A 25,256-nucleotide genomic window follows, 5' to 3' on the forward strand; every position below is an offset into this window, starting at 1 on the left:
AACGAAAAGGTGGACACAGTCACAGAGGTGCCTACAAACACATTTTTCTGAATTGCTGGTGAGTCCAGTGATATGCCTTAAACTGGATAGGAGTTTTCAGAGCAAACAATATGCAAATCAAAAATTTAATCAAAGCCAGAATTTTTAATCTGAAAAATACTTCACCACCTTAAGAAAAACATGCAAAATCACAAGACTGCTCAGCAGTATTCATGGCCAGAGAAACTGAGAAATGAAAAAGATTAAAAACAGGTGTACAATAAGCTATATTTTATTTAATCAACCTGTATATAAAATTGTTCTTCAGTTTCTTTGGCACACATCTGCTCCAAAGAAGTCAGATGGGAGTCACCATGTACAACTGCTGTCTCCTTGACTGCTTAAAGATTCTCCAAATCTGTTCTGTATCCCCAGCTTTCTGACTGGAAGTTACTGCCACCCAGTCTAAATCCCACATTATGACATTTAAAGCCCATCTTTCACACTGTGTACAGCAGATTCAGCACAAAGGCTGGATCAGTCACATTTAGAAAGTAAAAGACGGCAGTCAGTATGTTTATATGGCTTCAAATTTCTCAAAGCATTGCACAAGAGAATGGCACAGGTAGAAGATGCGAGACAGAGCAGTGAAAGGCTACTCAGAGTTGTTAAAGTTGCACATATCAATGACTGCAGAAAGCGTTAGAGGGGAGCTATGAACTTAGCCTCACTTGTCCAGCAAGCATGCACGCTACATACTGAAGCCCCCGCCTTGCATAAGCATCAACCTGCCGTTACCCAGTAAATAAATAAAATTCAAGTCAATTTTCCAGGCACTGCCTCTTCCCCCCCCCTTTTTTTTTAATTTTTATTTTTCTTTTTTTTGAGGGGGAGGGGAATGAAGTGACAAAATGATTCTTAATAGTGCTCGCTGGCAAAACCTCTATGGAAAGTTTTCTCAAAGCTGCAATGCACTACTTTCGAAAACACAGCCAACCTTTCAGCTTTCAGGGTCTTTGAATTCTACAAACCCGTGTAAGGTCAGCTCTCAAAAGCTCAGGACACAATCATTACCTTCTGCTATCAGGATCATGCAGCGAATTTTTCTTTTTAACTAACTAGAGGGACTGCCAATCTCCAAGTAATTAACAGATCAATCATGGTCCCCTCCCATGTCCCCCCATCACCCAGGCAGGCTGGTATGCTAATTGGATGACTAGGAAAAAAACACATTTTCTCAGAGACCTCTCAAAATCTGAGGACACTTAATTGTGAGCTGGTTGCTGTTACAGCACATTCACTTTCAATTAAGAACACAAATGAAATGCACAGATAAATGAATCCTTTCCCCAAATCCTAACACACAGCTTCACCTCTAGCAATGGCTGACACAAGGCAGGTAAAGTGGATATTAAAATATGATTCCACAGGACATATGGAAGAGGGAATTCTACATGCTGTTTTTCCATCTCCAGTTGTACTAATCCTTCCGTATCAAAAGCCCAAATGTGAATTTTAATGTAAAGTCTTTATGAAACTGAAATTAGAATTCAAATTCTCTGTGATACCTTTCAGGAGTTATAACAATAAACGATAGCAGCTCCACCTCCAAGCACATCTATTAAAGTGGAACATTACTTATTAAGCTTGAGGGTGACAGAAATGCACTAAAAACAGTCTTATCTGGAGCTGTGTATCACATTTCTTATTCTCTCATTAAGTCTTAGAAATAGAGAACTAAAATACATAAGGAACACTTGCAGACTTTAAAAAAAAAAAATCAAATTTTGCCCAAAAAAATCCTTCACACCTTTGTTGCCCCACGGCCCATTCATAAAGAGATTTTTCTGTGGTCCATTTGTGCCACTGCACTTGTAGCACATTTGTTTTACTGCTTCGGTTATCAACAGCACCACAGTATTTTGTATCCTGCTTTCTTATTTCTTGATCTGTATAAGGATTAATATTAAGGCAGACTTTTATAAGGTTATAATTGAAAAAGATACTATAAAAGTGCATCAGTAAGAGTGTGGCTTGATGATAACACTTGCTGTATCTTCAACTATAGAAAAATTTAGTGAAAATTAATGCCTCAAGAAAAAATTCCCACATATATCACACATAAATAGGCATGAAAACTCTGCAGGATCAAATTAATAGCTAATTAATGCTATGAATAAGTTATCCAGACAACAAACTTTGCAGTTTTAACGTTGTAACTAACACATCAGAAAATGTATCCTTATGAGCATCTCATGCAGAAACATCTCCTCTATAAATACCCAACACTCCTGGGATTCTGGTAGTCCTCTCTCCTTGGGTAATGAGATTCATGCAGCCCATGAGATTTACCTAACAGGGAACAACAAAACCCATTTCCTTGTCTGTAACTATAACCTAGACCCACTGGAGAGCCCAGCTCACATTCTCCTCCACAGAAGTCTAGGCAAAACAGATCCAAAAAGACTAAGCCCAGGGAGATCAGCACCTGCTTCACAGAGTCTGCTCTTTCTGCTGCTCCAACACCGCAAAAGGCAGTGAAGATCTCCCAATTTCCATGGGAATATTTGCATTTCAGATACATGCACAAGTACGCCAAACATCCTTAAGCACTAAGCAAAGGCAGGCACAGTGAAAACGAAGACAGTATGCTTTGAATAAGTTCTCATCTGGCAATCCCAGGAGAAGTGCTCCCAGGGTTGAGCACTTGCTCCATGGTTTCCATGATCCAGAGCAACCTTCAAAAGCTCCTGCAACCCAGCAAAATGCCAGGTTGCATTTCTGCCTTGGGGTGTTAAGACTCTACACTATCTACCGCCTTGAAAAGCATCACCCGGTAGTCACCAGTCAAATTCACATCTTGGGTCTTCAGGAGGGACTGTAGCGTGGAGACAAAAGTGATTACATTGATAAGAGAGCTAGTGCTAGTATTGGTCATTAAAAAGGATAGAAACCGTAATGGAATAGCCAACCTGATATCGCACTCCACTGACCGGAGTCAGGAAAAAATGTCTTCCAATTTCACATCTGCACTGGAATTGTTCTTGATGCATCTTACAGATCTATTACACATTATGGAATGAAAGTTGTAACTAAATCATGTTCCAAAGGAAACTTTCAAAGCAAAGTTTCTAAACACCCTTCTTTCAAGGCTAATGAAAGTCAACAAATAGGCAACAGGTTCCAGCAGACGTTAACAGAGGGTTTGTAGTCGCCTTACGCAGGGCGACACTCCACAGAAGGAATGCAAAGCCTCGCCCAGGGCAGAAACTTCCTGAAACTCATGCAAGAGAGAGATATGCAAAATGTGTCATCCGGACTTGGATAAAGTAGAGAGTTTTGCTTTTCACTGAACTTTTCTACACATTAGACAAGCATTGTTTTATATCAGAAGAAAATTAACTCTTCAGTGGATAGAGCATTTGATACGAGACACTGAATAGAAAAGGAAGCCAAAACCCTAGCTGAGGTGCTTGTTAATTCTGTTACTGCGGAGCTAGGCTGCCATGCAACAACTGGAACGGCCCAAAGATTTTGGAATTAAACACAGTATCTCAGAGACTTGCTTGCTGGGGCAGTTTCATCTATAGAGGTTCTTGATATTAAGTCAAAGATACTTTTTAAGTTTGAACTGAAACAGAAACTCTGCAGGGCTTTTCAGGCACGGATGATGGACAAAATCCTGTTATAAATGAAAGTAAAGTTGACTGCCTGTTCAAATGGGTGGGAATGGGGAGGATTTTACACAAAACAGTGACAAATGATACCTGCCATTCATCTCTGCTGTTCTGCACAGTCTGCTTCCCTTGCCTTGTCTCTTCACCCCCAGGGAGGCCTCTGCTACTTTCCCTGCTTCTCAGTACTTTTCCAAGAGCCCATTAAATGAAAAATGTATTTTAAAAACAACAATAGTATCCTTCTCACATCACACTGCAAAGGGTAATAGAAAGCTTCACAGTGTGCTTACTATAAATATATACAACATACTCAAAAGAGCAATTCTAGGAGCAAGACAGAATTACTGTTCCATGTTACTCAAAGTACATAGGAAGGAAACGAACTGTATGACTGATTTTATGTAAAACAGTAAAGCACAAATCTCATTCCAGAGATTTTAAATCCCCAGCCTGTAGCTGGAAAAAGCGACCTGGATTCTTCCTCAATTTCTTGGAGTCCAGACTGTAGACAGGACTAGTGAAAGAGGATTTGTAAGGGTGTTCAAATATATGCTTTCCCTGGGAAAACAAAACAGAGGAACACTAAGTAAATGTTAAATAAAAGTAAATACCTACCAGCATAGAAACACATCAGGCTAGGAATCCAGTCTGTTGGTATTAAAGACTTCAGAAAATGGCGGGGAACGTGCTGAGAAATCTGTTCGTGCTTTAGATAAGGTTATCATTACCACCTAATAGTCGTCTTAATAATATGCAAGTCTGAACGTAACATTTACATCTGCAGAACAGAGTTGGTATTCATCACCTCTAGGATAGGTGAGCTGTTACTACTATCTGTGCCACACACTAAAATTATCCTCAAGAGAAAAGATTAAAAAGTAATTAAATGCATGGCACTTAATTTGCACTATTTCAATGCAAATCATGTAGCAATGCCCCCACTGTGCTCTCCCTAACAATCTGAAAGATAGAGTGGAGATGTGGAGAGCTTTTGTTTTTGGTTGGTTTTTTTTTTAATGATAAAGAGAAACTTGAAAATACAAGCATCAGAGACATTTTTTTCTCTGAACATTAAAACTAGTATTTCCAAGACTACTGCTGTGTCTGCCACTTGGCTGGAAAGGGCCATCAGTTGTTATCCCACAGTGCTGCAGATGAAGCTGAAAGCCGGAGGTTAGAGTATTACTGAGCACTTACCATCCCGCTTCAGTTCAGCAGGTGTGAAAAGCACTGTTTAGAGACCCAGCTGGGGATGAAGACAACAGGTTGGGGACTTTGTTTTTTATATAAATAGAAAGCTGAACTGGAAATGTTTAAGATATCCTCCTAGTAACATTTCCACCTTGCTCTGGAAGAAGCGTGGACGAGAGCTGAAGCTGAGACAGTGATGTGCTCTTTTCAACAGCCTCTTTGGGCACACTGCAGGGTCTCAGATTGCCCAAATGAATCCTACTTTTTACTATGGCAAACAACCTTCTAATAGCTATTTTTGTATTGCCAGGCTAAAAAGTAACATTGGCTCCTGTATAGTCTGTCCCAGCACTGTTGAAGAAGATAAGGATACCTGCAATCGTTACAAGCCAGAGAGCTACAAACAACTGGAGTTTCCTGGTGGGTTCAGTGAGCAGCACTTCACAAGGGGGCTGAGTTACGGCAATGCTGTGGCGGAGCTGACAGGCAGTACATACGCCGCACTAGACCTTGACTAACACCATCACTGAGGCTTCGCTGTCCAGACACCGAATTTTATACAGCTGATAAAAAACTACAAGGTTCTCACAAGTCTAATTTAAATATATTAGTTGTTCTATCCACCTACTCTGACAGTCAGAACCCTTGCTATAAAAACACCACGTTTCCACACCCACACTTTGCTTCACTATTAAGAAATTTTTATTTGGATGTCAGCCAAAGGAGACTGGTAAATAATAGTTGCAGTAAATGTACTCTATTTCTGAGCTTATTTCTAGGTACTGAATGTCCCAAAGGAGGAATATACAGCATTTTAAAATCATTCCATCATTTCATGCAGAAATAGGATGAATTCCATACTTCAGTTCACATGAAATACCAGGAAGTTTAATTGGTATTAAGTTCATTGTTCTGAAAATAGGAGAGAAAAAGAAAGAAGTTGTCTGTGACACAAAGATAGCCTGATCCAGGCAGCACCGGTGAGAGCGCCATGTACAACACAATGGAGTTTGGCAGCAGACAGCTGAATTGGAAATCAAGCAGAGAACACAGTAAACAAAATAAGAAGCAGCCAAAGTCCAAATGAAATGAACAGAAAGACAGGGGAGCTCTACTGATGGTGACATTAGGTAGGGAGCAGCTGTTCAGCTGAGAAAAGGTGTATCAGATCTGGGCAGAGATCCCACTGGAGATTTCTGCTCCACTTAAGCATCCACTTACCAGCTAGACCCAAGAGAGAAGCAGCGGAGCAGCCTTGCACATAAAATCCTTCCAGCTATTTGAATAAAGGGATTGGTTTTGTTTAGTTGCTCAAATGCTCAAAAGAGGACATACCAAAAGTCACCCCTGAAAAAGGACTTCCCAAGCTTAGTCTGTGCTCCAGCGACACTGGCATACAGCAAGAGATCTACAAAGCACACTGTCACATGTCTCATTCATGTCTGCACTGTCTATAAGAGCTCCCTACAATAAGCAGGGGCTCAACAGCCAGCAGTACAGTTTAACAAGGTACAGATGTCAAGTCCATCCTTTGTTATTTGTGGCTTTCTATATCCAAAACATTGTGTAACGCCTTTTCAGTAAAAGGCTGACTGGTTACCTCCTGCATGACCTACTTGGAGGGCCTTAACTTGCTCTCCTGCAACGCAAAATGATGCAGAAACGCACTACGCAAGAATTCCATGATGCCCAGCAGATACTTAGCTTCCAAATTATTCCAGTTTCTGCTTGGAGGAAAGGCTAAGGGGCTCTGCTTGCTTTATCACACATGCTTGCTGCAATGTGAAAAGCATCTCAAAAATACAAAAACGAGGCGGTATTTATCTAATAAAGGATCACAGCTCACATGCCTTCCAAAGCAAACTGTGTCCGTTACAGTGACTGCAGTGAGCTTTGTTTCAGTCTTACTCTTCATTCCACCGCAGCAAAGACATTTTTGTAGATTCCCTTCATTGACAGCCAAGGGAGAAGGGACCTAGATTCATTCCTAAGGAATGACAGAAGGCAATAAGCAAGTGCACAACTTTAAATTTATACTTCAGATTTGATTGTAAAGCATTAAGGTTGCATGGAACTAGGTTATGTCTCTGCTGCTAAAATCTATGCATAATTTATTTATATTACAAGCTAAACATCAGGAACTGTCAGGAGGAACCCTAAGAGCTCCTTACTAGCACGAATTAAACGCTCTGCTCATCATATAAGCCCCAGGACAGCCATATGCTGTGATTCTGCACAGTATCAGTAAGCTAATTAAGACACTGCCTTCACTCACTCCTCTCTATTGTGTAGGTTTTTAATTTGAGTTGGTTTTTTTCCAGTCTGGGTTGGGCAGATAAGCTTGTCCCTTTTCCGTGCTGCTTGCTGCCTCCAAAGTGAAGATTCACAGGCAAATTTCTGTTCAGTATTTACCTCTTTCTAAAACTATTCCTTTGCTGAAAGTCCAGTTCAAAAGTACCTGTTGCACAACAAAACACTGACAGTATAATTAGCTCCAGTTTCTGGAGCAGCAATCTCCCAAAGGCTGAACCCAGTATGAAAACAATACAAGTGCACCAGCCTCCAAGCACAGTGGCTGGGTGGACAGAGACATGGCAGCATCTGCCCTCATCTCCTCTGAGCGGGACAGGAAAGTGCTAAGCTTTGTAAGAAGTCCTGTCCAGGCCTCCTTGGTTAAACAACTGCCTTGACTACTTGAACTATGATAGGGGAGCACACTGATTAAGAGGGAAAGTCAACCAAATGACTTTGTCAAAGAATCCTTTTTGGAGTAGGGGAGAAATGTAGCTGCCGCACAGGAGGGGTCTGTACTAATGCTAGACTCCTGAAGCTCAATTACTAATTTGCTGCTGATAAAAAAGAGAAAATAAAAGCCAGCACCTGAAAACTCACATTCACGTCTTCTCTGTCCTGCCATGCTTCAGTAAGCAAAGTTCCCCTGACACCAGGGCAGCTTGGCTAGCAGCACTGTAGCAGCACCACCTGAGCTTCACCTCCTGCGCCCTGCTCTTCACTAGACAGCACTTCCAGGTCAAAGATTTGCACTTAAGTGCCTTCTTAGTTCAGTCAGTCGGAGATGAAGGCTGCCTCAAGTATATGAGAGTGCAGGTAGGACAAATATTATGTGACTGTCACTACATACTATTATCATGCCTGCAGCATTTAAAGATGGATAGAGCTTGAAGGTAATTCACTTCGAAAGCTCTAATTCCCAAGCACTTTTCTTCAGAGAAAAGCCGTACATTAATCATTAATAAGAAAGGAGGGCATAAGCACCTGGCTTTGACAGTCTTTCTTCCTTTCTTTCCTCAAATTCAGCATGCAGAGATGGGAAGAAAAAATGGACACACCAGTATTACCGAGACACTCACACAATTGTTTCCAGGGTGCAAAGAGAGAGAACTTTTCTGCCAAAACAAGACCACAGATTCTGTTTGACAAACCTTCTTTACCTCCATGTGCCCCACAGACGCACACACTCCTGCTACAAACGGTGCGTGCTGTAGGTGTTTGCATGCATACATATATCCACAAGTATATGAAGACATTAGGACTCGAGGAACAAGTGCATTACCATTAAGCAGTGTTACGTATGACTGAAGCACCGTAAGTTACATCTGCAGGACAAGATGCACATGCATGTACCTTAATGCTCTCTGTCCTCCTCAGAAAAAGGCTTAAAACATTCTCATACAAAATCTCTATTTGGCACATCCTAAGTATTAATGATTTATCATCAAACTCCTGCTGTCCTCTTTCCTCTGAAGTACATAAAGGTAACAGGAGCCTGCAGATACTTATACGTCATTGCTCTTCCCGGTGGAGTATGTTTTCGGCTCTGAATCTACTGAGTCCTTATCTCGTGTCTTCAAACATCGTATCTCACACTTACACACTTACAAAACCCTTAGGTTTTGATTCCATGGGACTGAACTCTTAATTTATACCTACAGGAGGTGCTTATTCCCAGTTGTTGTCTCTAGGACCAACCACTTCACAATCCTTGAACTACTGGTATTTACCAACTTCAGGCTTGGGGAAGAGTGGCTGGAAGGTTACCTGTCAGAAAAGGACCTGGGGGTGTTGGTCGACAGCCGGCTGAACACGAGCCGGCAGTGTGCCCAGGCGGCCAAGAAGGCCAATGGCATCCTGGCCTGTATCAGAAATGGTGTGGCCAGCAGGAGTAGGGAAGTGATCGTCCCCCTGTACTCAGCACTGGTGAGGCCGCACCTCGAATACTGTGTTCAGTTTTGGGCCCCTCACTACAAGAAGGACATTGAGGTGCTGGAGCGTGTCCAGAGAAGGGCAACGAGGCTGGTGAGGGGTCTGGAGAACAAGTCTTATGAGGAGCGGCTGAGGGAACTGGGGTTGTTTAGCCTGGAGAAAAGGAGGCTGAGGGGAGACCTCATCGCTCTCTACAACTACCTGAAAGGAGGTTGTAGTGAGGTGGGGGTCGGTCTCTTCTCCCAAGTAACAAGCGATAGGACAAGAAGAAACGGCCTCAAGTTGTTCCAGGGGAGGTTTAGGTTGGATATTAGGAAAAATTTCTTCACTGAAAGGGTTGTCAAGCATTGGAAGAGGCTGCTCAGGGAAGCGGTGGAGTCACCATCGCTGGAGGTATTTAAAAGATGCATAGATGTGGTGCTCAGGGACATGGTTTAGTGGTGGACTTGGCAGTGCTAGGTTAACGGTTGGACTCGATGATCTTAAAGGTCTTTTCCAACCTAAATGATTCTATGATTCAGGGGAAGGTAAGGACAGAGGTGCCAATCCCACGTTAAAGACAGGAAAGCGAAGATCAGTGACTGAAGTCCAGATCCACTCAGGCACTTAGGAGCCTGAATCTCACCAAAACCAGAAGGAGGTAGGGCTATTAAAAATTAGACCACAAAAAGGTTTATACCATTAATCTTGCCTGTAATTATGCCAGAATAGTAGCAGAATAGCAATTAAATCCATACTTCTCAAGAGTTAACAGCTCTAGCCACCAGGTTGTTCCTTCTCTTCTCAGGAGCTGATGTTGGACAAGCTGTTATGTGCAATTTTGATCTGAAGAATGCATGTTTTTAGTGGAAGTCAAGTGGGTGCAGTTTGTTTGTGTTCATACACCCACGTCCAGGTCTCTGAACCCTGAGGCTATTTGTGAATGTGAATTTCTGTGTACTTGGAGAATTGACAAGAAATGCTGCAACTACAGATGGTACCCTGGAAAAAGGAGCACTTTGCATCTGTTTGCTATGCAAATTAATTCATTTAACATTTGTTGACAGCAGGTCAGTTTAGCACGGGAATCAGGCTAGAAAGTTGGCAATTTAGGAACTAAGTTCTACCCTGTCCTCTTCGAAGTGAAAAAAATCCAAGGGAGAATTAAAAGTAATTAGGCAGAAAACAGCAATTAAGCCCAGAATGAATTTCATTTTTAAACCATTAAAATCGTTGCTGCTTCCAGAGAACTAGGAATCATGGTGGATATCTACACAGAAAACAAAAAAGATAATGTGACTGCAGCAGTGCTCCGAGACCCACAGATGCGGCACTTCCCCTCTAAAGCAGAGAAGCACCTTGGGAGGAACCTGGAGACACAGCGAAGGTCTCTGGCACTGCCTGGGTACATGCGAGCTAGCCTTAGCTCCATCAGTCCTGCAAGCAGTTCAACTTGTACTCTTCTCCTAAAGCACCTTAACGTCTTGGTCAAAGTTATAGGAAGGATCACGAAATGGCCTTGTTAAGATGCACCAAATCATTACATTATTTAAACTGGAGGAGAGTACAATTTAAAAACTAACGCTTCTGGATTGCAAATCCCAGTTGGGATTTAGGGGTTTAAAGAAAAATAAAGACAGCAACTAGAAGGGACATATTTTCCACATACCTAAAAGAATAAAGTACAACATGAAGACATGAAACTTGTACTCCAAATGAAATAAAGGAACATCTGTGCATATTTAATGATTCTCCTAGCAAATGTCTTCCTTACTTCTTCCCCAGTCCTACGTTTCCATAACCAAAAATCCACCTAATTTTAATGAATCAATCTTTGCTTTGTTTTTTACTGTTCCTTTCCAGATTTCCACCATACCTATTTCTCTCAACAGGTTCAACAGAATACAAGAATACCTTTATTTTATAAAATTACACCCAAGGTAGCATCTATCACAAGGCTCATGACCATTTTAAGTAGTAAAATTATTACGGACATTGCAGATCCATTCATCATACTGGGTCTGCCCCCTATAAACAAAACACAGCAATGGAAGAGGAAACATCTTTTTCCTGATCTCAGGACAAGAATGGAGACAAAATTATCATCACCTGCACTAGTTTCTGAAAACTTCAGTCTTTCCTGGTAAAGATCACAGAAAAAACATGCAATAAATTTCATTACCAGATCATAGTTTGCAAATTGGCTGTGCTGCCAAGTCTTTATTTTGCAAAGGGGAATACAGGATTTCCAAAACATTTGAAGAGAGTTTCTGGCAAGTCAAGTACAGAGTGGGATGGCACACAGAACCCACTCGTCAGGTTCCAGATGGTATCAGGATTCAAAAGATCCCTACAATGGCCACAGTCATGGGTGAAGGCTTGACTTTAGAAGGAGCCCTTAAAATAAAACACTGGTCTCCAAAGTCAATATAAGCCTTAACCAGTTGCCTTTTCTTCCCTTGATTCTTACTGGCTATGTATACATTGTCAGTTAGCTGTGGTAGTTTGGTATGGACATCACTAAGTATCACAGGCAATCCCAGAGTTATTTAACTTACGGCAAAAGAGATAGTATTTGAATGGCATTCTTGTGCAAACTTTGCACAGTTTCTCCAATTTCCAGCTTGTAAATGACCAAGTCCAACGTTACTTAGTATCATGCACAGGGCTTTCTCAAACAGCAGCTCAGACAGATCCATTCCTCAGTGCAAGTCCCTTGGCCATACAGACTAAAATCAACATCAAGGAACACATACAGATTTTTGTTACTTTAGAAAGTGGGCAGAAATCAGGGCTATACAAAACCAGCAAGCTACCTTAGCTTTAGAGGCAAAAGAGTGCATGGATCATGGATCCATGGATCATAGGAATTAACTTTGCAAGATAAGAGCCAAGTAAAGCAACTCTGGTGCAAGCACAAATGTCTGCTGAGATATTGGCCCCAATTACTGACCCCTCCGCTAAAGCATCCTTTCATCCCACATATACCTGCAGCACTACACTATCTGTGCTGCTAACACCAGACATTAATCCACCCTTTGGCACAAGCAGTCCAAGTTGACTACTTAGGACACAATTCACCCTGCTGTACTCAGACCTGGACATACACCAGCATCTGAACTCCCCAGGTGAAGAGGGAGAGACTAACGAATTACGCAGAAAAAAAAGTATCACAGACAGGATAGGACTGAAAAGGAAAATGGGATGGATTGGGATTTTAAGAAGAGGTAAAGGCAAATAAGTGTTGGTTGGGTTTGGGGTTTGTTTTTTTTTTAAATTACTTGTTTTCAATTATTTTGAAGTAAGTGTTTCCAAGGCTCCACATTATCAAAAGAGAGACCTAGATTAAGAACAAAATAAAGATCAGAAAGCAGTGTTAAAAAAAATAAAGTGCAAATAATTAACTGACAGTTCATGCTGTGAATCACTGAGTTTGAAACAAACTCGCCCACATCTGTCGATAAACTTCATTAACTGAAAAAATTATACTGAAATGAATGCCATCCTGCACGCATAATGCCTATCTTCTGCTTGGATATCTAAACTGCAAGGACACCTGAAACCTCAGAAGTTCAAAGATTCTCAGTTGTTTTGGAAGACAATGCAGCACACACCTGATGCTCACTTCCAAAGGGAACAAAGTAGGCTGGCACACCATCAAGAGGACTAACCTCCCAATTAAATATCAAATTGGTTAACAGTTTGCTGTCTGCAATAAGCTCCATTCATGGAAAATTGAATTTCTAGGACCAACTACAGCGTCAACAAGAGAAGAGGAGGCAAAGGGGTTTTTAAACACTGACGTCTGTCAGACAGATGGCTGCAACAATTTATTCTCTGCTGGTGTTAACTATCTTATCTTGCTGGTGCTTTTAAGGATGAGCTGCAGAGGATTTCAACAAACAATGCAAAATTATTTCCAACAGTAGTAATGACAATTACTTTTGATATGTCCATTTTTATCCCTAGATCTGGAAGTGCTCTACAAAAGGCATGCAATACCACTGACACTGTAACAAGAAGTACGATCAACTGGAAGACAGCTCATATCTTGCCTACTCCTGCATCTCTGTTGTCCTGGACTCACTTTATCTCACTGCAAGACGTAAGAAGACAGCAAGACAGTTCTCCCTCTTCCTGTGCAGGAGGTTGCTCTCTCCATGGCACAGCAAAGCGACACAGAAAAACTACCTTTTTCAGATTACCTTTCCCTGCTAACCTGCCATCACGTCTCCATTTACCTTAAGCAACTACTTTTCAAGCATGAAATCACCTTGCTCCACATCTGACTGAAGCTTCAAATTTTCCACAAGGAAGCACATAGTCCCACATGACTATGACAGCAGAGACTATAGATGAAAGGACTGAAATACACTTCCCCCCTTCAACAACAGCAGCAGTCACCATTCACTGACTGCTGTCCTGATGCATTTGAAGTGCATCAGGACCACTTTTAATTACCAAAAGTTCAAATTGTCTAACATATCTCAGTATTGCTATGCTCCACATCCCTCTTCATTAGCCTTTAAGAATATGAAATGTGCAAAGTGGCACAAGCTTTTGCACGTCTGGTAAAACCAGTACCTTACTTTAAAATAAAATAAAAAAAAAACACCAAAAAACAAACACAAAGAAACAACAAACAAAAAAAACCCCAAAGCTATCCTGGAATGTAGAAGTTCAAGTGGATCAGGGCACTGCACATACTAATAAAAATTTGACGTGGATTAGATTAGTCTACTAATGATCAATTTATTGCCTACGCTTACTGGAGAATCTCATATTCATTCAGATAATCCTTTTATCCCCCCACCATGACTAATTTCCTCTTGCAGAACACCATTAGAAAGTGAGACACTAGTAAGTAAAAACCTATGATATCTGGAGCCTATTTAAAGGACCTTAGTTTCCAGTGGGACTGCAAATAATTTCAGTAATGGGCCCTTTCAGAACACTTTTCACTACCTTCTTCATTTGTGAAGTTACTCAGGGGAATGGTTATTGCAATTTAGAGACCACAAGCCCAAGAAACAGAAATGAACCAACTTCTGAAGATGCATTAATCAGTAGAAATCTGACAGAAGTATACTTCAGATCAACAGAAGGTACAATGCCAAATCTTTGTTAGTTCTGTTCAAACTAATTGACTTCATCATAAAGCTGAAGAATCTAACAGGCCATCTCCACTATTTTATCTCAAAGAGAAGCAAAATGAAAGACTTCGTGTTTAGGGAACACTGGTTCTTCAGGTTTTTCAGACTGCATTAGGAATCCTCCTGACCCCAGGTTCTAGCATGTACTGCCCTATTCTCAAGGTGCTCTCAGAAATGCAAATACAATTTCTAACCAGAAAAGGCTCCTTTGGAAGGAATATTAGCAATAGGTTCCTAAATGGTCAGTAGTTCAGGTTCTTAACTAATTTCCCATTGGTCCTTAGTTACTTTTGCTTAAAATAGGAGTGTATCCACAAAAGTGTTTGTGGCTAAAACTGGATCCATGTTTCATGCTCAGTGCAATTCCATGAAACCAGTTCCCCAGCATCTGCAAAAAAATGCCTTTTGATAGGAGAAAGCCTAAAAAGACGAAGGGAGTTGTTTGAAAACACACTTTTCAAATAAATAAAACCAGCACCATCAAGGGAAGCAGAGAAGGTACTTAAAATTTGTAGAAAAAGCCCACTGATCACAGTACAATCGACAAATGAAAGTGTGATTCTCAGTAGGTATGACACAGTTTGCATTGCAAAATACTTTTTTTGTACTTAACTTGGCCTGGGTCACTCTCCATTGTATTATACATCTCCCTGTATAGATCCACTCCCCCTAACCTGTATAAATGACCTACTCTTCACACTGACCCCACTGGACAGACCTACATTGACAAGCCCTGCAACAAGAGAGTCCGTAGCAGGCAAATACCTCCAAGCATTGCTATTGTGGCCACTGAAATGGGGATATTTCTGCAAAAATGAAAGATATATGATACTTCATTTCAAATCAAAATAATTTTAACAAAATCCTAAACACAGAACGTGGTGAACGGATTAATACTCCACAGTTCTGCCTTACCGTAAGCAACCAGAAGTGTTCTTGAAGACAGTTGTCCACTCAGCATCGCGAGGCTTAGAGTCCTCATTCGGCTCACTCTCCCAACCTGAATGGGGTATAATCACCTCATTGGTAAGTGTCTGTAGGCCATGGTTGATGATGACCATCTTCAGGGGCTCATAGGAGGACAAGTTCCACAGGGTGCCTGCAGGAGAAACAGTGATCATTAAATAACAAGAGAATAATAACTATTTAAAATCTCTAGATTAAATAGAATCACTAGATTCACAGAGAACCGCTAGAAGGTTAAATTGTAAAACTAAACGAAAAGGCAAAACCGCTTGATGAGATGCCAGACTAGCACATAGCTTAGGGAAAATTCCATAGTCGCTGCAACAGAGGCATTTCCAAAAGCATGGAAGCACTTTTATCAAGACATGGATATTGTTGAAGTCATCAAGTCCTACAACAGAGTACATAAATGCGATGTGCTATTGGAGATTAATAGGATTTTTCTGTTATATACACATTTTGTTACACTTTTAAGTCTAGCTATGCCTCAAAAAGTAAAAATTCATCCAGTGCAGCAGACAAGTATATTGAGCAAGTCTTAGAAACAGGGATGAATTTATGGAGGATCACTGATCTTACGCTTATCCTCTGCACAAGACTATTTCATTCAAGACTCCTATTATTTACTTTCACATTTTCCTGTCACAGGCAATATCTGTGTTCAAATCACCCGATGCCACAAGCATATGGTTCCTTGAAGAAGCCGAGAACCAAAACTCCTCTGTCTTTCCATTTTTACCTCAATTATGAGCCAAAGTAGACAGAAGTCAAATATCAAATCGACATAACAGAAGAACAGCCTTACATCTGTAAAAATATCCCGTCTTAGATAAGCGATACAACTTCCCAGCAGACCTGCATCAGTGTGCTGATAGTTATTGCTCATTAGGTTAGGACTAAAACAGGACATTCACTTCAGAGAGAATTTCTGCATAGGCCCAGCCTGGTAACATTTGAGAGCTATCAGTAACAACACTTGCAGGGAGCCAGACACACACTTTAGATCACCAAGGAAAAGTGTGAGGACTAGCAAAATTTCAGAGAGACCAAATGGAAAAGCTAGATTTCCCAGAACACACAGGAAATCTTTCTTAAGTGGATACAGTATTAACCTGAAGCTCCCTGTGTTACTACAACTGTGAATTTGTGCATATTACAGTGCAAATGGTAGATACTCACCTCTTAGTATACATGTCTAAAGCAAAACACAAAACAACAACAAAGGTGCAGCCTTCTGTTTCAGTCCCTTTCAACCACTCCAAGTTTTAAAACCCACAATTTTCAAACTTTAGAAATGACTGGAAAGAGATTTTGGATCTATTACTTTTGTCACATAGCCTAACAAAGACATGGACTTGCTGGACCCTGTCAGTCAACGGAGAGCATGCAGCAGTAAGGGAGTCTGCAGCCATGCAATGATCCAGTGTGCCGAGAGCCGCCGGGGCCACCACACCTACCTCCATGTGAGCGAAGGCAGCTATCTCGTGGGAACTCTCCTTCACACTCGGGCTTTCACTGCTACAAGTTAGAAGTGTCAAATGCCAAATGTCCTATTTTAATATCAGCATATTATCCATATAGGGTCATGACAGGTACCAGGTCAGGACAGGAATTTTATCTCCATTTGAGTAGTGACTGGCACTTATACGATAACCTGATGATTAGCAGAGCCTCAGAAGTCAAATGCTATGGTGTCTCCTATTCAAAGTGATCTTTACAAAATCCAGGCGCCTGTTCAGACTTAGGAGGTCATGTTAATTAATAAAGAAACTCTGAGGCAGACAACAGAATGAACACCATAATGTTTCTTTACGTCTTTTTCTAAAACCATACAAAAATATTGCTTTTTTGGCGTAATTCCCTTGCCATTCATAGACAACACTCTGTATGAGATTTTCATAACCTTTTTTTTTTTTTAGCTTTCAAACAAGACTGTATAGGTGAAATAGGAATTAATCTTCTCTTTGCACAATAAATCACCCTTTGTCATTGCAAAACACCAAACACAATGGACAATAAAAAAAAGAAAAAAAAAAAACAAGCAGAAAATGCTAATCAGCCCCATTTTGTTGTGGAAGAAAGCCTTTACTTTTCATAACAAATTGGCTCAAAAAACCCACATCATACAAGAAACAAATGCAAGTCAATATTTATAAGACGACTAAAAACTGACATATAAGCTACCCAATTAATTTTAAATACTTCACTAGACAGTCTTTCTTTAGTTATTATACACCAATTCCTTAAGCACATCAGACTCACTGATATAAAAATAATAATTACAATTAAATCCCTAAATGTACTGCTGGCTCAGTACTTCAAAATTCAAATGCAAAATCAGAACATCCAGCACTGAACTAGATGGATAAATCCCAGGAAATTATACAGGATAATCATCTCTGGAGCAAACCTAGATTCAGACTGAGAACAGTGGGTGCAGAATACCCTGGTTCTGGAGGGTTATATCAGGGTTCCATCACAGGATCATAAATGGAGCATCGGCATTTGCAGTAGTCAAAAAAACACTATCAGGAAAAGATGGCATCAACTGAGGAACCTACTACAGCATTCGTAAGGATCCTGCATTTCTGTTCTTTTGAAACTGCAAAATATTGCAACTGGAAACAACATGGAGATTTAAAATCATCTGTATGTGGAAGAGCTAAGTTTTAAAATCTGACAGCCCTTCATATTTAAGAGCTCTTTCCTTAAATGCACATAATTCTTTCGCACCTGAAATGAGATTCTGCCTTTTCCCCTTTCCTGGGGGAGTGACATAACATGTTATCTGTATAGTGAAAATACAAAGGCAAATTTCACTGCTTAAGAAGAATCAGGCAGACGTATACTTAAAAAGTCAAAAATACCTATAAAATTCCCAAGAGCTCTAATATTACAGGATTGTACAAAAGTTTTCCAGTGCTCAAATCTTTTGCTTGTTTTAAGACTTAGAGATTTGTGTCTAGATTTCAATACCTTCAACCCCAATGTGTAAAATAAAATCATCATCTCCAAACTCCCTCTTCCCCTATATTCTCATTCACCAGTAGTTATTTCAAGAGACTAAATGCAGCTGGGATTCAATAGTATTCTAACTGGATTGCAACACTGAAAACAGCACTAACCTGCCAATCTACCACACACAAGTCAGCTTCGCTGATGCTAGTAACCCCATCCAGACCAAGAGAACTACCTGCCCCTACAAAAGGGTCTCTTGTAAATATTCATTCATATTCATCCAGAATTTTTATTAAGAGACCGAATGCAATTTATGCAATAAACTGTTTAGGGCAAACATTTTGACTGTCAATCTCATTGAGCAGCTACCAGACAATGGAGACTGAAGTTCAAGAGAATGCCCTTCCTCTTTGAAGAAAAAGCCCAACAGTTTACAAGCTTTTCAATTTCTCATCTGCCTCTCATCTCTCAAATGTTTCATAGAAAACACCAAACTGTGAAGAATAAAAGACTATACTCAGAATACTGTAAAAAAATAGCACAAAGCTCTTCAAATTATTCAGTAATGTCAAACCACTTAAATTTATAATATTCTCCTTGACAGCTGCATGAGGAAAACCAAAAGAATCCCTCTGTTGAACAGCATTCAGTGAAGGAAAACGTGCAGCACTTAACAGAAGGGTAGCCCAAGATAAACAGTGACGAGGGAATCTTGTGGTTCCAAAGGCAGAGAAAAAATTCAGATTCGAGGTTGACTTCGTTGGGAAAATATTCCACAAGAAGGGATACAGAAAATAAACAGTGACAATATATTTTTCTTATTCAAAATTATGAAACAAAGAGGTCTAAATCCCAGCACCCTTTCAGCTCTTGAGAAAACAAATTCCATGGTAAAGACACTGATAGTGGCAGCCACAGAAACTTTTAAAAAAAGTGAACAAATTCAGATCAGACTGTAGGTTTTAGCAGTGTGAGAGAAAATCTGAGTAAAAAAAATAAAGTTCCTGTAAATTTGACATCCATCTTTAAAAATCATTCCTTGTCTCACACATTAATGATCTAACATGCTGGAAACACTGTTTTTAAAACTCAAGTTTAATCAATTCAAATGAATAGCACTCAAGAGAAATAAAATCACTAACACAGCAGCATAAGGGAAATGAAGTTATCTACATTTTCCATGCACTTTCACAAGTATTGGCCTTTTTGACCACAGTGCATGAATTTTAGGACTACACAAAGAAGATGAACTATTGCTTTTCAGAAGATGATCACAATCATGATCAGTCTTTATTTTATTCATAAATACTATTTGTAATATACTTAGATATTTCTAACTACAACCATTACCTCTACTCTTTCAGCATGTTAAGCAGGGACAATAGCTACAAGTGTTTATTTCAAAAGTACTGATTATTGTAAAAATATATTAAAAATTACTATAAGCTATAAACATAGCTGTATGATTTATGTAGCATTAAAAGTGATTAGGGCCACAGCCATAATTTCCTAACTCTCCGCCTCCTTGGAGCTGTGAAAAGATTTCTAAAGAAATTGTGGCAGTATACATACACGCTATTATCTTCTGAAATCCAAGGGAAATCTTTTCCTGCTGTGCTTGCTTACTTGCAAAAATCTAATGTCACCAAGAAATTAGATGAATAAGCTATTTAATTCTATATCTATGGTCCATACTAAATCATTTAGCATTTGGGAAAATAAAGCGCTCTGCGTTACGTTCACCAAGGACTTCTTGTGGCATGCATTTGTTTGACAGACTTGTTTGTATCATTCTAAGTCCTGACGATTGGAGCTGTGCTTCTTCAATTTAAGTAGTGGTCAAGTTTAGAACCTCAACAAAAACTACTGTGTCACAGAATACACCATGAAGAGAGACCTTCTTCTGACAAGCTTTCTAATAGAAAATGGAAGGAGTAAGCTCATCTGTAATCAGAAAGTTCAAGACAGCATGGTACTTCAAAAGAAGTTAGCGTCTGATCAGCTGACAGGATCTTAGCATACACAAATGCCCAGAAGGTGTGAACTCTGAGCAAGTTGATCCATCTGCAAGTTTCTATTATAGTCTTAGATCAAAATATTTCCTCTGCAGAGTATTTTGAAGGTCAATCATTTTTCAATTAAAACCAGTTTGGCAACATACAGCATCAGGAAAATCATGTTCTGCACCACTTAAAATCAGTGCAATGTCGTTAACATTAAATTAAACATAAAAACGTTAAATTACTTCCAATGTTCTCACAAAGAACAAAATTATTCATTAAAGCTACCCACTTCTGATTGCTTTTCAAATAATGTAATAGAATTTTGGTCTTGCATATCTGATGGGAACATTTGCTCCACAAGAAAACCTTATCACTCAAGATAAAACTTTTGCAGCTTTCCCAATCGGAACAGATTTAAATCCTTATCAGCTTAATCCTCATTTCTCTCCCTTTCTCAAGAAAACGATCCACTGGAAGTTCAGTAGTACAGTTCCAAGACTAGAAAGAGATGCAAGGAAGAATTTTGTGGAATACTTCTCATCACAACTTTACTCATGATTTACTTATGGACACTGTAGCAGTTAAATCAGGCTTTTCTCAGTGCAGTAGATGAGAGACATTTTGTAACTCCACACTTTAAAAAGAAAGAAAAGTGAGATCTGTGGTATTTTGTGACTGTATATTGAGTTTTGAAGGTATTTTTACACGCCTTCACATATCTGTCTTACCTTGAGGGACATCATGTTTTAGTGCCATTTGCAGATATATCAAGAACATCCAGTAAAACAGACATGGCATTAACCCAGAGAAGGTTTTCAAGTTCTGCTAAAACCAGTGCTATCTGAAAGAAAAAAGCTATAGACTTGCTTCATCTGGCAGTAGTGTTGTATTAGTATACTTAGCCTGCTTCCAAAATTGCATGTCAATGCGTTTGCTTAACTTGCATTCTCCAAAACGTATATTCTGGGAAGTAGTCAAGTGAACACACACTTCTGATACATCAAGCCTCACTCATTCAGCACTGAGCATCACACCCCCGATTCCTCCCTCATGCTCCCCTGCATCTACCTCTTTAACATATTGGCATGGCTTTTTTCCCCACTCCATTAACCCACTGACCAGACCCAGCTGGCTCGCCTGATTCATACTGTTCTGGACAGCTGTGGCTGCTGCAGCAGATCACCAAGTTAATGAGAGGCCATGGAGCTGTACTAAAGCCAAGGACTGACTCTCAAATTAGATGAGAATGACATTCTCTTTTGCCAGAAAGCACCCTCTCCAGCTGCAAATAATGTGTCTTATTGTATGCTCCCATGTACCTCCTGTCCTGTAGGCAGGCAGTGTCCCACACCCAGAGAAGCAAAACTTCAAGACTGGAAGTGCTCTTGAATTCAGACATCTGAATTATCTAAATTTCTTTAAATTACTTAAATCTCTTTGGAAAGCAGGATTATTTTATCATTGGTCCACATCTGGGATGACCAGCTGATGATTACTATTCAGCTTTCGAAAAGCAGCCAGTATGGCGTTAAAGAAATATTAAACCACAGAAAAGTCAGCGTGTCATACCAAACTTGAATTTGCAGCCTGTTAAAAGAAATAAACAAGCAAACCCTGTATGCTGTTGTCTTTTCTTCCTTTTTTTTTTTTTTCTTTTCATTGCTGCAGAAGTCCCTAGAGATTTCACTCCAGACAGAACGAAAAACTTCCATGGCAAAGGTAGGCTTTGGTTTATCACTAGGGAAAAGTACCCAGATAGGAAGTCAAGACTTCTACCACAAGAACATCGGAATTGTGATCTGAATTTTTGAGGCTGAAAAACACAGTCCTTTTGTAGCAGCCCTGGCTGAATGCTCCCTTTGCACTTCAAGTTGGCTCTTGTTTCTCTCCGCTGACTTTTGGAGCTCATTTTTCGAATGGACAATTCCACATTATCAGCCGAGGCTTTGAACGCTGACTGCAAGCGCACCAGCATCAACGACAGAGGCATTGCTGGAATACTCTTCTCTTCTATATTGATGCTTGAATGTCTCACACCGGATCCGGTGATATCATTTTAGAAGTGGAATGAAATTATTCCTGGTTAGGTGGAGATTAAATGCACATCATCTGTTACTGGACATCTGTTTAGGTTAATGCCCTCAGTATTCCTGGTGTTTCTCAGTAAGGGGAAATAAAGAGCTTTAAATAGCAAAACCCAAAGTGGTATAAAAATACTACATTTAATTAGCAGGAGCTACTGTCAAATAAAATGCATTTGAACTGTAAAACTAATTAATCAACTGGAAATCAAAGCAATCGCCATTTAGAGTGAAAAGGAAAAACATCCAGTTTGTTTTTGCCATCTCAAAAGTGACTGATTACCACCTAGCATTATAATGATATTCTTTCAGAGTAAATTATAGACTGGCTTCTCCTTTCTTGAATGTAAAGAAATAAATTTATTCCTTCTCAGCACTCCAGAAATGAGTTTTGAGTAAACTAGAACAGTAGATAAACAAATATTTTTTATTAAAAAAAAAAAAAAAAAAGTCAGCCATACTAAATGAGTGCAACAAATGCAACATGAATGCTACCTACAGAGTTTCCATGTTAAGAGAGACAAAGCACAGACAGCAATCAAAGCACAACCAACACATGCTACTTAGAGGTTCTCTGACAAAACAGACAGCTCTCCTTTACCAGCTCACTGGAAAAGGACTGGAAAAATATCCCTGCTAGTTTCTACACTGTATATTTAGAACTAGTTTGCTAAATATCCTATAATGGCTGAGGAAGAACAGCTGGTACACCCAAGGTCACTGTTCATCTCAGAGAATTATGATTACCGTTAAAAACTTGGAGAGCTGCTATAATTTTTTTGAGGTGATTATAGAATTATGATGTTTACTTCTAATGGCTTAATCCATGTTTGCAATAGGGTCTGCCTGGAGAATCCAACACTGATAAGGTAGCTAAACAGTTTCAGCCCTGAACTTATTTTTGCACTCACAAAACTTTCTGAAAAATTCTGTTCTGGCACTGAAATTCATTGCAACTGCCCTGACCTCCATCCACACATCCCCTGCTGCTTCTGAGAAGAGAAAGGGAAATCCATTTCACTCCTCCTGAGTTATGGCAGACTGAAGAACAATATATTTCTCCTTAGTTTAAGAGCTGACATACTTTTCCACCCTTTTCCACTTAATGGCTGAACTTTGAAACTTGGCATATACTTTATTACTCTTTTTGGATGATGTCCAAGACTAAGTTCAAATGAAAAACAGGTTGAATAATGGAGATATAAGTGATTGAAAACTCCCTGCAAAGTGTGCACAAACTCAGTAACTTCAAAATGTAATTCTCCCTTTTCCGATTATTGCAACAAGCAAACCCTGTGTCCAGAGCATCTCAACAGCACACTCTACGCTCCTTAAAATCTGAGTTTTCCATCCCAGAAGTGCTGCAACTTTATACACAGCCTCAGAGTCCCCATCACTGGGGGTTGGAAGTATTCCTGAGGAGACTGACTGTTCTATCAATATGAAGTAGTGGGGACATGGCAGCAGGATTGTTTTATAAGAGATTAACAAGGAAAGTTTTAGATTAGCATATCTTACCTCATGATTATAACACGCTGAGGGCAAGCGCACTACAAATTACCTGTCAATGAAGTTGCTATAATTCATTTAAGCTTCAGTAACTCAACCACATGCAGTTGCATGCTACATCCAAGAAGCATCATTCTTCTCTCAGCAGCCAGGGAAACCCAAGTGTGCTACGTACACAGATGATCTCCATTTCCTCCTGAAGGGCACGTTTGCCTTAGGCTCTCTCACACCACAAAGGTGGTGCAGCTAAAGAAACAGCTGCAGCCAGTAATCTAAATTCTCCTTCAATGCTCTAATCTCCAGAAATTCTTGTTGCTGAAGCTGAAAGGACTCCTCTAAAAAAATAATTCAAAAACTACAGACACTGACCTGTAATTAGCTCTCTCACTTCCATGTCATTTGTTTTTCGCAATAGTCTGATCAATGCAGGGATCCCATCACAGTTCTTTATAGCCACCTTGTTTTCATTATCCTTCCCGTAGGAGATGTTTCTGAGAGCCCCGCAGGCTTTACGATGGACCTCTGGCTTCGGATGATCAAGCAGGCCCACCAAGATAGGTATCCCTTTAAGGTGCCTCACGTCCTTTTTGATTTTATCATTCTCGTAGCACAAGTGCTGCAAGTAGGCTGCGGCGTTAGACTTGACTGGATCAATAGGGTGGCTGAGCATGGCAATTACTTCAGGGAGGTCAGGGTCCCTCCACCTGGGGTCTTTACGAATGCTGTCAATAGAGGGGGAGCGCTTCCCCAGACGGTCAATACTAGCCATGCTTCCTCTCTCTGGCTGTGCCAGCGGTGCTGCATAGCCACCATGAAGGTAAGGGATCCTCTCTTCAACCATCTCTGTCTCGATGGGGTCATCGTAGCCCCTGTAAGAAGCAACAGTCCCAAGAGAAAGAAAGGGGAGGGGGAAAATAAGCACATTTAAACACATTGTACCTCTGAGTCAGTATGGAGATTTCAGCTATGAGCAAACCTTTTAATATCACAAACATCATTAGGGGCAGCATATTTACACTTTCAAATAATTTATTTGTAGTAACTTGAAAACTAACTATAGCTGAGTACTCAGCAGTGATAGGACTACAGCACAGTATTTGTTTGGCTAGCAATGAAATGATGACAGGAACTGCAAGTCATCGAACAGATTGCTTTCATTTTGGTCACTTAGCAAAACAATTATGATAGAGCTGGATTACATTTAGTAGGAAGCACTGAGCTTCATTAACACCACTACTTCTGCAACAAACCAAAACTCTAATTAACAGCATTCAAGGCCTGGGCAGAGACCACAGACACTTTTCAGCTAGTCTGAGAAGTTCCACTACATTTCCATGTTGAGTTCAGTATACTCGTGTGAGCATCAATACACATAATAACATCAAAGATGAAGGAAAACCTAAGTCCTGAATCCAAGCATGTAATAAAAGTCTGTCTTGTACAGAATCATTTGGAATACAGGTAAAAGGCTGATGGTCAAGAGACCTGGGTCCAACTTTTAACACCAGAGTAGTTTGCTGGACATCCAAAACAAGT

General features: G+C 40.1%; 1 protein-coding gene across 13 annotated transcripts in view; it reads right to left on the reverse strand.

Moving 5' to 3' along the window:
• ARVCF (ARVCF delta catenin family member) overlaps positions 1–25,256 on the reverse strand; it is a 299,641-nt gene that overhangs the window by 57,496 nt on the left and 216,889 nt on the right. For all 13 annotated transcript variants that reach the window (XM_076353123.1, XM_076353124.1, XM_076353120.1 and 10 more), the window contains 2 exons: positions 24,090–24,589; positions 15,119–15,302 (listed from right to left, as the gene is read on the reverse strand). In XM_076353123.1, coding sequence (XP_076209238.1) covers positions 15,119–15,302; positions 24,090–24,589 — 684 coding nt within the window. The remainder of the gene's footprint in view (positions 1–15,118; positions 15,303–24,089; positions 24,590–25,256) is intronic.

The sequence above is a fragment of the Aptenodytes patagonicus genome, chromosome 15, assembly GCF_965638725.1.
Source record: "Aptenodytes patagonicus chromosome 15, bAptPat1.pri.cur, whole genome shotgun sequence".
NCBI lineage: Eukaryota > Metazoa > Chordata > Aves > Sphenisciformes > Spheniscidae > Aptenodytes > Aptenodytes patagonicus.